Below are 11,637 nucleotides of genomic sequence, written 5' to 3'. Positions count from 1 at the left end.
CATAATACCAGGTGTAAAGGGAGTCATAGCATCCCACTGCAATCAGCACTGTGTCATCCTAGTGGATCACCAGTGAGTTTACGATCATTTTGTCACAGAGAGGATGATGCCGGACCCCAACAGAGAGACTGAGAGAACGGCGGGAAGCGAGAACTAGTGAAGGATCTGTGTGGGAATAATCCACTCCCACATATCAGCGTGAAGAGCCTCTGTGCATCTGGATGGATGTGCATGTGTAATTGGTTTTCTGCTACAGAGACGAGCATTAGCATGTTCCGCCAGGCAGGTTGCAGCCAACTGCGTCACGCCTGACTCTCTGGAGTCAATTGCCTCAGGAATCATAAACACACACACATGGCGGCTGGGCACCAATTAACATCTTTTTTTCCCACTTGTATGCCGTCTTTACCTCTCTGTTATGTCTCTCTCCACTTTTGTTTTGCCATTACTCTGCAATCCACACATATGCAAAGGCAGGGCGTTCTGCTCTTGGGAAAGAGTAGGATTATGTACATTACCGTTCAAAAGTTTGGGGTCGGTAAGATTTTCTCTTACACTTACCAAGGCTGCTGTTATTTGATCAAAAGTACAGTAAAAACAGTAATGGTGTTAAATATGGTTATGATTTAAAATAACTGTTATCTATTTTAATACATTTAGAAATTTAATTTATTCCTGTGATGGCAAAGTTGAATATTCAGCAGCCATTATGCCATTCTTCAGGGTCACATGATCCTTCAGGAATCATTCTAATATGCTGATTTGGTGCTCAATGAACACTTATTATTGTTATCGAAAAATTTTGAAAACAGTTCTGCTACTTAATATTTTTGTACACCATAAAACATTTTTTCAGGATTTTTGATGAAAAGAAAGTTCAAAAGAACAGAAATGTATTTGATATATAAATATTTTGTAACATTGCAAATGTCTTTACTGTCAGTTTTGATCAGTTTAATGCATCCTTGCTGAATAAAAGTATTAATAAAAAAAAAAAAATCTCACGGACCCCAAACTTTTTAAGAGTAGTGTATATACATTAAAAATTTTTTTATTTGGAACAAAGGGGATATTGAGGCCTAGCAGGCTGTTTTGACTTTGACCACACTTAAACATCCACCTAGCAACGGCCTAGTAACTGCATAGCAACGCATAAAAAACACCCATAGCTTTTGGCCGACCACATATCGGCGAGTTTTGCACAATAACCACTCTTTTCTTTAATAAATGTAAAAGTCCATTTACTGCCTTTTGACAGACCAACACAAGAGACATTAAGCTGGACTCATGAACTAGACTAAATAGAGAGAGTGAGTAGTGAAAGGAGAGAAGAGAGGCCATCTGTTCCAGTTTGTGCAGAACGGCGTGGAGTGGAACACAGCAGGATCATGTCCTCAAAACACAGAGAGAATATTAGAGAGGCAAAGAGAGTCCAAATGTGAAAACAAACCTTAACTGACCCATAGTGTTGACGTCCACAGAATCTGTCCATTCTAACAAGTGCTTAACATCAAACCTCCATAATACAATAAATACCACGTCTCTTTCTTTCTTCTTTCTGCCCTCCATTAATTATCTCCTTGTCCCTCTCTACTTTGTCTTATTCTCTTTTATTAAAAACACTTTGAGGTACTTCAGAACTCACACAAATGGAAGTGTCCCTCACACAAGGGCCATTCGCCCTCTTTCAGTTCATTTCAGAGTGTTTTTAATGCAGTAAGTAATGGAATATTATTAGTGGCCTTGAGTGAAAATCAAAAATGCCTTGCTTTTTTTTTGTGTGGTTTTACTTGAAAGCGGTTGTCACACCATTTATGAAATTTCATAAACATGGGTACATATGATCTGGTCCATTTATGGAATTTATGTCACATGTTTTCTTGTTTACCCAGTATTTTTGTTTGCAATATATTTTTTGCTCATGAACCACTACCTAAAAATTTCCACTAGGAAACTTCCTCAAGAATTCATTTTGTGCCACAGAGGAAGTTGCAGTGGCCACCAAGGCTACATTCGGAAATGGTTATGCTTAAAGTCCATTGGGGTGCCATATGGTTAGCTTAACAGCATGATAAATGTAGAATCTGTTGGAAACAATTGTAATTTTAATCACCTGCATGGACTGCTATTTGTGTTGCTGTCTATGCAGAGTGGCCCAAATCATTCACTTCTGAGGTTTTAGTTTGGGTCGAACACTGACTTAAAAGGTATTTGCCCTAGCTGGGAATTGTTTTTTTTTTTTGCCCTAGCTTTTCAACATTTTGGCAACACTATTCCTATTCACTCTTAAAAACAAAGGTTCCAAAAGGATTCCATGGATGTTTAAGGTTCTTCATGGAACCATAGTAAAGTGAAGTAAAGCCAGTAAAGAATCTTTGCTTCTAATGGGGCTTTCACACTAGCAATTTTGGAGTGCACCCAGGTTCGTCTGACATTAGAGTTTGTTTCATTTGGATAATGAGAATGCTGTTTTCTGAACTTGGGTGCACACCCGTGAACTGTACCTGAGTCCGCCTAAAAAGCGTGACTGAATTTAGAGAGAATTCATATCTCATTTCTGCTTGGAAAGCTTGACTCCCGCGTTCTTTTGAACCTTCTCATTCCAGTCCTGACAAATAGACACATGTGCTATTCTGTTCTTAAATTTAAATTTCATTTTATTAGTCTACAGCAAGCGTTCATGCTCCCAATGTTATTTAATGGCACTGTCAACACTGCACTCCAACAGCTGACAAAAGAGCTGCAGAGAAATTCAAGGCAAAGTCATTTCCTCATCCATTTGACACAAAACGATTATATATAATTAAACCGTATATATAAAATGATTTCATTTTGGGTCATAATAGTGATATTTTTCTGAAAATTTTGTTTCGAAAAATAGCTATTCGTTATGTTTGTATATTCGTTATGATGAAAAGCCTATTTGTTATAAAGTTGATTTAAATATTCTTCAAAACAAATTTTAAGAAAAATGTAAAAGTTATCCTGTCACTGATATAATTTAGGCTATTTTACTTTCTTCGACTGCAGCAAAAAAAATAGTCTAAAACCATTTAACTTGCAATGTTAACTTATGAAAAAAAAAGAAAGACAAGAAACAAATATCAACCAGATGTGTTATCTTATATTAAAAAATATTTGACAAAATTACAAAATGAATGCTGAATAATGTTTGACAGTAAGCGCATCTCCACTGCATAGTCACATATGCAATCGCTGGCGTCAGTCGAAAATATTAAACATATTTAAAAAAATCTTTGTGAAAATGACTGCCAGTGACTGGTTCTCGAATTCTAAGATTATAATCTTTATTTAGACACCACACACTATGCAAGTTTTTCTACCGACTGCAAACAGCGACTGAGCCCAACTGGAACAGACCTGGTCCAACTGAGCACGATCAGTCGTCAAGACCAAATTGCATTCATAATCAGCCAGACAGACAGTCGTGTAGTGTGTTCTCAGCTTAAGACTGTTGTTGAACTCTGCGATGTAGCCTGCAAGGTTTTGGAAAAAAAGCTTAAAAAGAACATAGAAGTTAACCAAAATAGTCTTTTCTAATCAGGGGTCTTGATATTGTAATGTTGGAGTGGATTTAGTTCTAATCAAGCATTTTCTCACTTTTCTCCTCTAGCTGGAACAGAAGCAGGTGACGCCACCGTTCAAACCTCAGATCACAGACGACTACGGTTTAGATAACTTTGACACGCAGTTCACCAACGAACCCGTGCAGCTAACACCAGACGACGAGTAAGTATTGAAAAATGTAATGCTTGGCTGAAGGGCATTTCATTACCACAAATGATCAGTAAAGATCTCTGACAGAAGAATCACTCCACCTGTTTTCCAATGACCTGTCCAGTTGCTAAAAACTGCTAATACGACCGGACTCGTGTTTGGTCAAATGTGTCCAGATTTGAATTATGAAAAGACAAACTGGCATCTCCTTACACACCGTAACATCTTCCAAATGTTTAAATGAAAATTAAAGTCAGTTGTCACTTCTGTGGAATCCATCTTGAGAGCGATTATGTAATAATTTAACAACTTCAAAGTTACATGACTGCACCAGCAGAAGATTTAGCCGTTTAATGACGGGGGTTTCCACTCAGTTTGATTCTGCTGGTTAGGATGGTGAGGTTTATATGTCTAAGATTCCCCTTCAGAAGAGAGAGCGAGATGAAGTGAAATGGTTTACCCATCTGGAGGCTATCGTCAAGAGGTGATGTCGTCATATGGAAACATCCCCTCTGGAGTTTCTGATTGCTTTACAGTATGAGGTGCACAGAAAAGGGCCACATTGAAAGGGAGGACAAAGAATAGCTCTTAAACTGCAAAAACCTGATGGCGAGAGGCATTAAAAACCAGAGATTCATGTGGAAACTGGCTTTAATCAGTATGAAGTGAGTTTCTAGGGGGGCTTTTATGCTTTCAAGTCTTTTCTTCAGTCGCTCATTCATAAACTCGGTCCTTTTGAATACTGCGGTGATTAAAACAAGTGCTAAAATAAGAGAAAGGCTAGTCAACTCAATGCAAAAAATGTGCATTTATTTGATGGTGGAGGATTGTAGGTTGCCTCATGGCATGTCTGAGTACATTTGAGTCAGTTGTTGAGGCCTCACCCCATTATTCTCAAGAGATTCTTCAGACATTCCTGTCGTTCAGCACGGAGGACAATCACGCCGGGCTTTGAGACGTATTGTTCTGTAGAGGTGTATTTCTCTCGAGAGGGACTCCAGTCTTCACAACGACTTTTATATCTGGCTGAATTTGTTATTCTGATTTAATCCATAGAGACAGGCAGTCCTTAAGCTTCTAAAAAGGGATTCCTGGTTTCAATTTACATTGAATGGAGCTCCAAAAATGCAGCCCTGAAAGAGGGCGGCATCTTTGATTAACAATGTGATTTGGTACCATGACTGAAATGCATCCTGTTATCGCCAAAATCTGAGGGCTGTGCATTTAAAACGTACAATGATTAGTAGGGTTATGCAAAAGTTAGAAGAATTAGATCACTTTCAATTCGTGAGTGTGAGTTGAATTGCCTACAACACAGGAAGTTCAATTGGAATTGGAAAGACGGATTGGATTGGAGATATCCATCCATCCATCATTCTATCATTCCATCTATCCATCCAGCCATCCATCGTTCTATTGTTTCATCATTCCATCCATCCATTTATCCATCCATTAATCTATCCAGCCGTTCCATTCATCCATCTGAATTTCAATTCATTTTAATGCCATTTTACAGTATGAGGTGCACAGAAAAGGGCCACATTGAAAGGGAGGACAAAGAATAGCTCTTAAACAGATGAGATTGAGAATTGCATCAAATTTGAATTTGAACCTAAGGAATATTATGAATATTATAATATGATGCAATTCTCAATCTCATCCTGTTTACTACCTCAGTTCGAATCAGGCATTCAGTTCCGAATGAGGTCATCCAGTATCTTGAAGTGATCTGATATTTTAACTCTCCATGAGAAGCCCAAGATGCACTTCATTGAACTTTCAAACATTAACTGTTGAGTATACAATCATTAATGTAAGGTAAACCTGTCACTCATAATTAGCAGAACGCAAGTGGGCCGCAGTCAGATGAACTGACAGACAGTAATCTACAGAGCCACGGCGGGTTTTTAGTTCAATACGAGATTTTCCAAGCAGGCTTCAAAGGACACTTCAAAAGCAGAGCGAGCTCTGGAAAAGCCTGACGTCCCACACGGTGGAGAAGGGGGAGGAAGTGATGGAAGCCTCTTTTTTTTTTGATGGATCTGGCAGACGAAAAAAGAGGGTGGGGGGTGAAATCTTTCCTTGTTAGAGATTTAGTCTTTTGGATTAAAGGAAAGTGCGTCCAGAGTGGGATGTGTCTCAGAGCGAAGCGGAAAAGGATGAACTGGAATCCATTGCGACTAGAGACACAATTCCCTTTTACATGCTCACACAAACGGCTTATAAAGGAACTTGGATTCCCAATGCATTATTATCTAGCTACCAACATTTACACAAAGTACACTACTGTTCAACAGTTTGAGGTCAGTAAGGTCATTCAAAAACATTTTTAATGTCACAAAATATTTCTGTTTCAAATAATGCTATTGTTTTAACTGTAAATTTCTTCTAAGACTCCTGAAAAAATGTTCCGCAAAAATATAAAAAAAGCACAAATATTTTCAACATTGATAATAATACGAAATGTTTTTTAAACATCAAATCAGCATATCAGAATAATTTCTGAAGAATCATGTGGCACTGCAAACTGGGGTAATGGCTGCTGAAAATGTAGCTTTGCCATCTCAGGAATAAATTACATTTTAAAATACATTCAAATAAAAAGGTTACTTTAAATTGTAGTACTATTTTCTATTTTTGATTAATCTTACCGACCCCAAAATTTTCCTAGTGTGCATTTTTAATTGCCCCTAATAAGTGTTTTATCTACACATACCTTTTATTTAAAGTCATTTCCTTTCATAAAGCCAAATGTTCGCATTACTTGTCACAATAATCGTATGTTTTTAAACAGGTTGTGTGAAAGGAAATGTTGGTAGTGTTAGACATGTTATGGAGTTCGAAAAGTTTTGAAAATGAAAAAATAGTACCAAAGCTTGCTTGCTTTCTTCCTTTCAAACAAGTTCCACCTTGAAATTCTTTTCTAAAGAAACATTTGTGCAGTAAAGAGGCTTGTTTATTTTGGTCAGTGCCCAGAATGTCCGTCTTTCTGTGTTTCTTCCTCTGTGGCATCACACATTTCCCCCCTGCACTCCCTTTGAAACCTGAGCCTGATATTACGGCATAGAGGTGTCGTTCATGTTATTTTAGGTTTCACTCTTGCTGGGGGCATTTCGACCCCACACACACCCACATACAGTCAAGTGGCCCTCTGGGGACTTTATTCAATCAGACACAGAACACACAAACACAATTCGGCACTGATCCCGGATCTAGTGAAATATCAGTTCTTGTACTTGTTATAGAGGAGAATTGTCCTCCACGGACCGTGTTTAACAGTATGTGATAAACGAGTTTTGAATCGGTTCAGCATTACGCCATAGAAGAGGTGGAGCATTATAGCAGTGCGCTATCCTCAACAGGCTGATAAAATAGATCGATGGATTCCTGAGGTTCTGAAGAGCAAGAGGTCTGATTTCAGCACGAATTTTACTATCTCTTTAGACATGTAAAGGATCACTGCCAGTGAAAACAAAATAGCCAAGAGAAGAAAGACGCCACTGAATTTCTCAATTGTACTCTATAGTGAAATTCCGTCTGCCCACTGCTGTAGTTAGAGCCCTTTGTTATTATCCAGCCCCTCGACGCAGATGAAAGGTTGTTGTTGTTTTTGGTGGGCCCTCTGCATTTACAGATTTGCTCATAAGTTTACATATTCCCTTGCAGAATCAAAAAAAAAAGAAAGAAGTAGTAACATACCAGATATTTTCATACATTTATTGTTCAAAGGTTTGGAGACAGTAAGATTTGTTTTATGTTTTTGTTCACCAACGCTGCATGTATTTAATAAAAAAATACAGTAAATCAGTAATATTGTGAAATATTAGTTTAAAATAACTGTTTTCTATTTTAATACATTTTAGCCATTACTTCAGTCTTCATTGTCACATGATCCTTCAGAAATCATTCTGATATGCTGATTTAGTGCTCAAGAAACATTTCTTATTATCAATGTTGAAAACAGTTGTGCTGCTTAATATTTTTGTAGAAACCGTGATGCCTTTTTTTCAGGATTCTTTGATTCTATTTTGAAACGGAAATATGTTGTAACATTATAAATATCTTTACTGTCACTTTAAAATCTCTCTGGGACTGACCCCAAACTTTCAAATGTTATCATATATTTCCCAAGAAAATACATAATGTGCATTTTTAATTTTGTGGGAAAATGTCGACCAAGTACTAAATAAAAAGGAATGTTAAAAATCACAGCTGTATTTAATCACACTGGAAATAGGTCAAATTGAGCACATATTCAAGATGCTCTCCTTGACCATGTTTGGTTCTTGTGTTATTGCCTCCTTAGGTTAAATGTCTATATTCCTAATTTAGACAAAAGTGTCAGCTAAATTAATAAAAATACATGTAAAAGATATGATGCCACCAGCAATGCTTATTAGCACCTAACGGAAAATCAGTTCATCAAACTACCTTCTCTTTTCCCTTAATTTGTGCTTTAAGCCACAGTGCGGGACATGTACAGTTGAATTGTTGCTCTTCCATTAATAATGTTGTTTTTTCTCCTCAGGGATGTGATAAAGAGAATAGACCAGTCTGAGTTTGAGGGATTCGAGTACATTAATCCTCTGCTGCTCTCCACTGAAGAAACCGTATGAGGGAAGAACAATACTGCTGATGTTTCTCTGCCTGCGGCTCCACAAGACTACTACAGCTGAGTTTAGCTCAGACTATGTGTTCACAGAGAAGAACTTCTCCTTAAAACTGTGTTAAAGACAAAAAGCAACACTACGACTTCACGTTTCGGACCGTCCTTGAGTTATTTTGGGGTTACACTGGGAGAAGAAACGACTGGAGAAACTTCAGAAAACACACTCACAACTATTCCCCAAATTTCAGCTGTTGATTGTCTTCCTGCTTCCCAGCATCCTCTTTAATTTTCACGCCCATGTGTCCACGTGCACTGTTAATTGGGACTAAAGTTAGTTCCTTCAATGTGTGCCTGCGTCCATCAGAGACTACACTTCCCATCAACCCTTGCTAAATATGACAGTTCTAACTTAATGTGCACTTTTATTTTGTTAGATTTTTTATTTTTTTTGATTCTCTTTAATCTTGTATGAGGCTCGTCCTCAAGCGAAACAAGAATGTATAATGTTTAAAAGTAAAAAAAAAATGGTTGTATTATAGTGTAGGTAGCCAATCTAAGAATATATGATGCCTTCTATGATGCAAAGTGGCACATTTTAATTCATGATCATGATGGATTCATCCGCAGTGGGTAGCTGTGCTTCAAGCCACAAGCTTTTAACCTCCCATGTTGGTTTCACAGAGTAAATGGGAGATAAAATGTGTTTTTTGAAGAAGTGCCTCAAAGATCCAAAATTCACCATGCTCCAACTGCTCTGAACTCCACGTTAGATTGGAGTTGGTTTTTCAATGCACCATCCAATGAGAAAGTGGGCTGCAGGTGTTATTATTATTATTATTTTTTACATAACATAAACACACTGATCCAAATGTTGAAAACAAAACATGAAGATTAGACACTGAATGATCACAAAGCCCAAATACATCTGACCAGCAGTAATATTACCAACCTCGGCTCATTAGAAAAAAACTTTCCTCTATCCATATTTTTGCAAAACTCCAAAAATGTATATACATTTTACTGCAGTTTCCAGCTGAATTTAACACTGAAATGAACTTTTACTTCTTTTTACATAAATTATTACGGGGCATTATTTGTAATAAATTTTGATATTTGCATCACGTGACCAACCCCATATATATGTTTTTTCCCAGATCGTAAACGTGCTCGGTAGCTCATCCGGTACAGCGCTGCACTTGCGATGCTAAGCACTCGGGCAAAACACAAGTTAGGATAAAAGACCTCAAAGACTTGTAGATGCAACTTACTGGACATTTCACACTGAAAGCGTCTTAAAACATTCAAAAAAACAATTTAATATAATTTTGCATAAATGTCACCACAGGCACATCCCCCCCCCCTAATGAGTCTGGGTTTAATATTACAGTAGAGTTCATTATAGCTACACGCTATATTACTCAAATGGCTGCTCCTCACTCTGATAAGAGGGTTTTGTGTTGTACTCATGTGATCTGTCAATAACGTGCTGTTGAGATGTTGTGGAGCATGAGAGAACACAAACAAGGGGTTTGCACATCATGTCGCTGGTGTTATGTGGTGGTAAAATTGTGCAACAGTGATGTGACTGAATCTCAGATGACCTAAACACATGGTGGAACTGTCTTTGCAGTCGCAATCAAATGCTCAAATTCAACCCATTGCAACACTCGATATCAACTCGACAAAATGCTAATCTTTTATCATTCGGTGACGGGCTGTGTTCGGAATGGAGTTCTAGCGTACTACAGTAGTAGTATATACTGTACTCTGTCTACTATTTTTTATTAATAGTAGGTGAAATGACACTTTTCAGACATTAGTAAGCTGCACTGTCACGTTACTTTGTGATGTTGCATATAAGCAACTAATAATGACTTGTATTTTAAAATCAATTTTGTGTAAAAATGCTGTGATTGTTCACAGTTAGGCAAACAAATGAGCCAAAAAAAGAGATGGAAATGGAAGGTCAAGTTGTGTGTATTGCATTATGGGATATGTTATTCTGCACTGTGTGTGTCTTGGCAAATGTAGTAGGTCATCTGGGTATCCCATGCATACTGTGCACAGTATACATACTGCAGAGATCGTGAGAGTAACATGTTAGTATGCTATTCCAAACATAGCCGTACACTCAAATAACCATCATGTCTATTTAAATTCCAGGCCACACAAAAAAGCTCTTAAAAATTAACTTCAAAATCCGTAATTTCCCTTTAAAGAATAAAAACGGCCAATCACAGGCTAGCTTGACTGATTAATCCCTCACAGTGATAAGGTATTGTGTTATTAAGCAGCTAGATATGTTTTCTATCTTCCATTGCATTTAATCTCCCAAGTTTTTTTATTCCCCTCTCTTCCTGGAGAGTGAAGACGACACTCTTAGACACTCTTAGATGTGAACGCTTTGATGAAATCAGACCTGTATGAAGAATTGCTGCCATGTTAACAGGATTAATTAGCTGCTTTTGTGTCAGACAGTAGTGAGATTAGCAGACGGGCTAAGAACAAAGAATGGCCCGGGAGGTGACAAACGTAACGATAACGAGGCAGAGAGCAAAGCCAGATCTCCCCACCGTGTTTTCAGCTCTCTAATGAAAAGCTGGTGCGAAAACAGGCACAAAATTTTCGATGAACTCCACTATTTATGAATGACATATGGATTGTTTGTAATGGGAACTTTAGTTGAATGCAAACTGCCAACAAGTGGCATTCCAGTATAGTTTGGCAAGGCCATTGCTCGTGCAAATTTTCAGGTTTTTAACATAGTCTACATGACATTATTTAGCTCAAAATTTGCTTCATTTTCATTCCTGTAAACCAATTATTCTTTTTACAAACTGTCAGATAAACAGGTACTATGGTATATTACAAAGGACCAAGTAATAAATCATCTTCATCCGACCAACAATTAACTTTCCACCAGCTTGAGCTAATGTACAGAATCCACATGAAACGGTGTCAGATTTATTATTGTCCTTTGTTGGGTTTTATTCATGTTTATATTTTAACTGGAATAAGTTTGGCATAATTGTAAATATCTGTAATTTAACCCTTAAAATTTTCACACACAAAAAAAGAAATAAATCTGTTTCGGCATCATTATAAGAGATAACTAAATCCAGTGTCCCAACTGCTAGTCTCAAACTTAGAGCCCAAGACTGCGATAAAATTCCTGTCCCATTTTAAGCAAGAAATTTCTATTATTTTTTCAACTTGCCAAATATAAAATCTGTCGCAAGCTGTTTTCTGCTTTTTTTTCCCTCTCGGTTTTTTATTTATGTTGAGTCCAA

At 37.5% G+C, this 11,637-nt stretch overlaps 1 protein-coding gene across 3 annotated transcripts in view; it reads left to right on the top strand.

Moving 5' to 3' along the window:
- The window catches only part of LOC107548418 (protein kinase C zeta type-like), a 130,872-nt gene extending 121,498 nt beyond the window's left edge, over positions 1-9,374 (top strand). For all 3 annotated transcript variants that reach the window (XM_016229101.1, XM_016229093.1, XM_016229085.1), the window contains 2 exons: positions 3,635-3,750; positions 8,267-9,374. In XM_016229101.1, the coding sequence (XP_016084587.1) occupies positions 3,635-3,750; positions 8,267-8,354 (204 nt within the window). In that variant the 3' untranslated portion in view covers positions 8,355-9,374. The remainder of the gene's footprint in view (positions 1-3,634; positions 3,751-8,266) is intronic.
- Positions 9,375-11,637: the final 2,263 nt, after the last annotated feature.

The sequence above is a fragment of the Sinocyclocheilus grahami genome, unplaced genomic scaffold (assembly GCF_001515645.1).
Source record: "Sinocyclocheilus grahami isolate Dianchi unplaced genomic scaffold, SAMN03320097.WGS_v1.1 scaffold16.1, whole genome shotgun sequence".
In the NCBI taxonomy this organism is placed as follows: Eukaryota; Metazoa; Chordata; class Actinopteri; order Cypriniformes; family Cyprinidae; genus Sinocyclocheilus; species Sinocyclocheilus grahami.
Note: the sequence above shows the minus strand (reverse complement) of the source record. Positions and strands in the feature narration are given on the sequence as shown.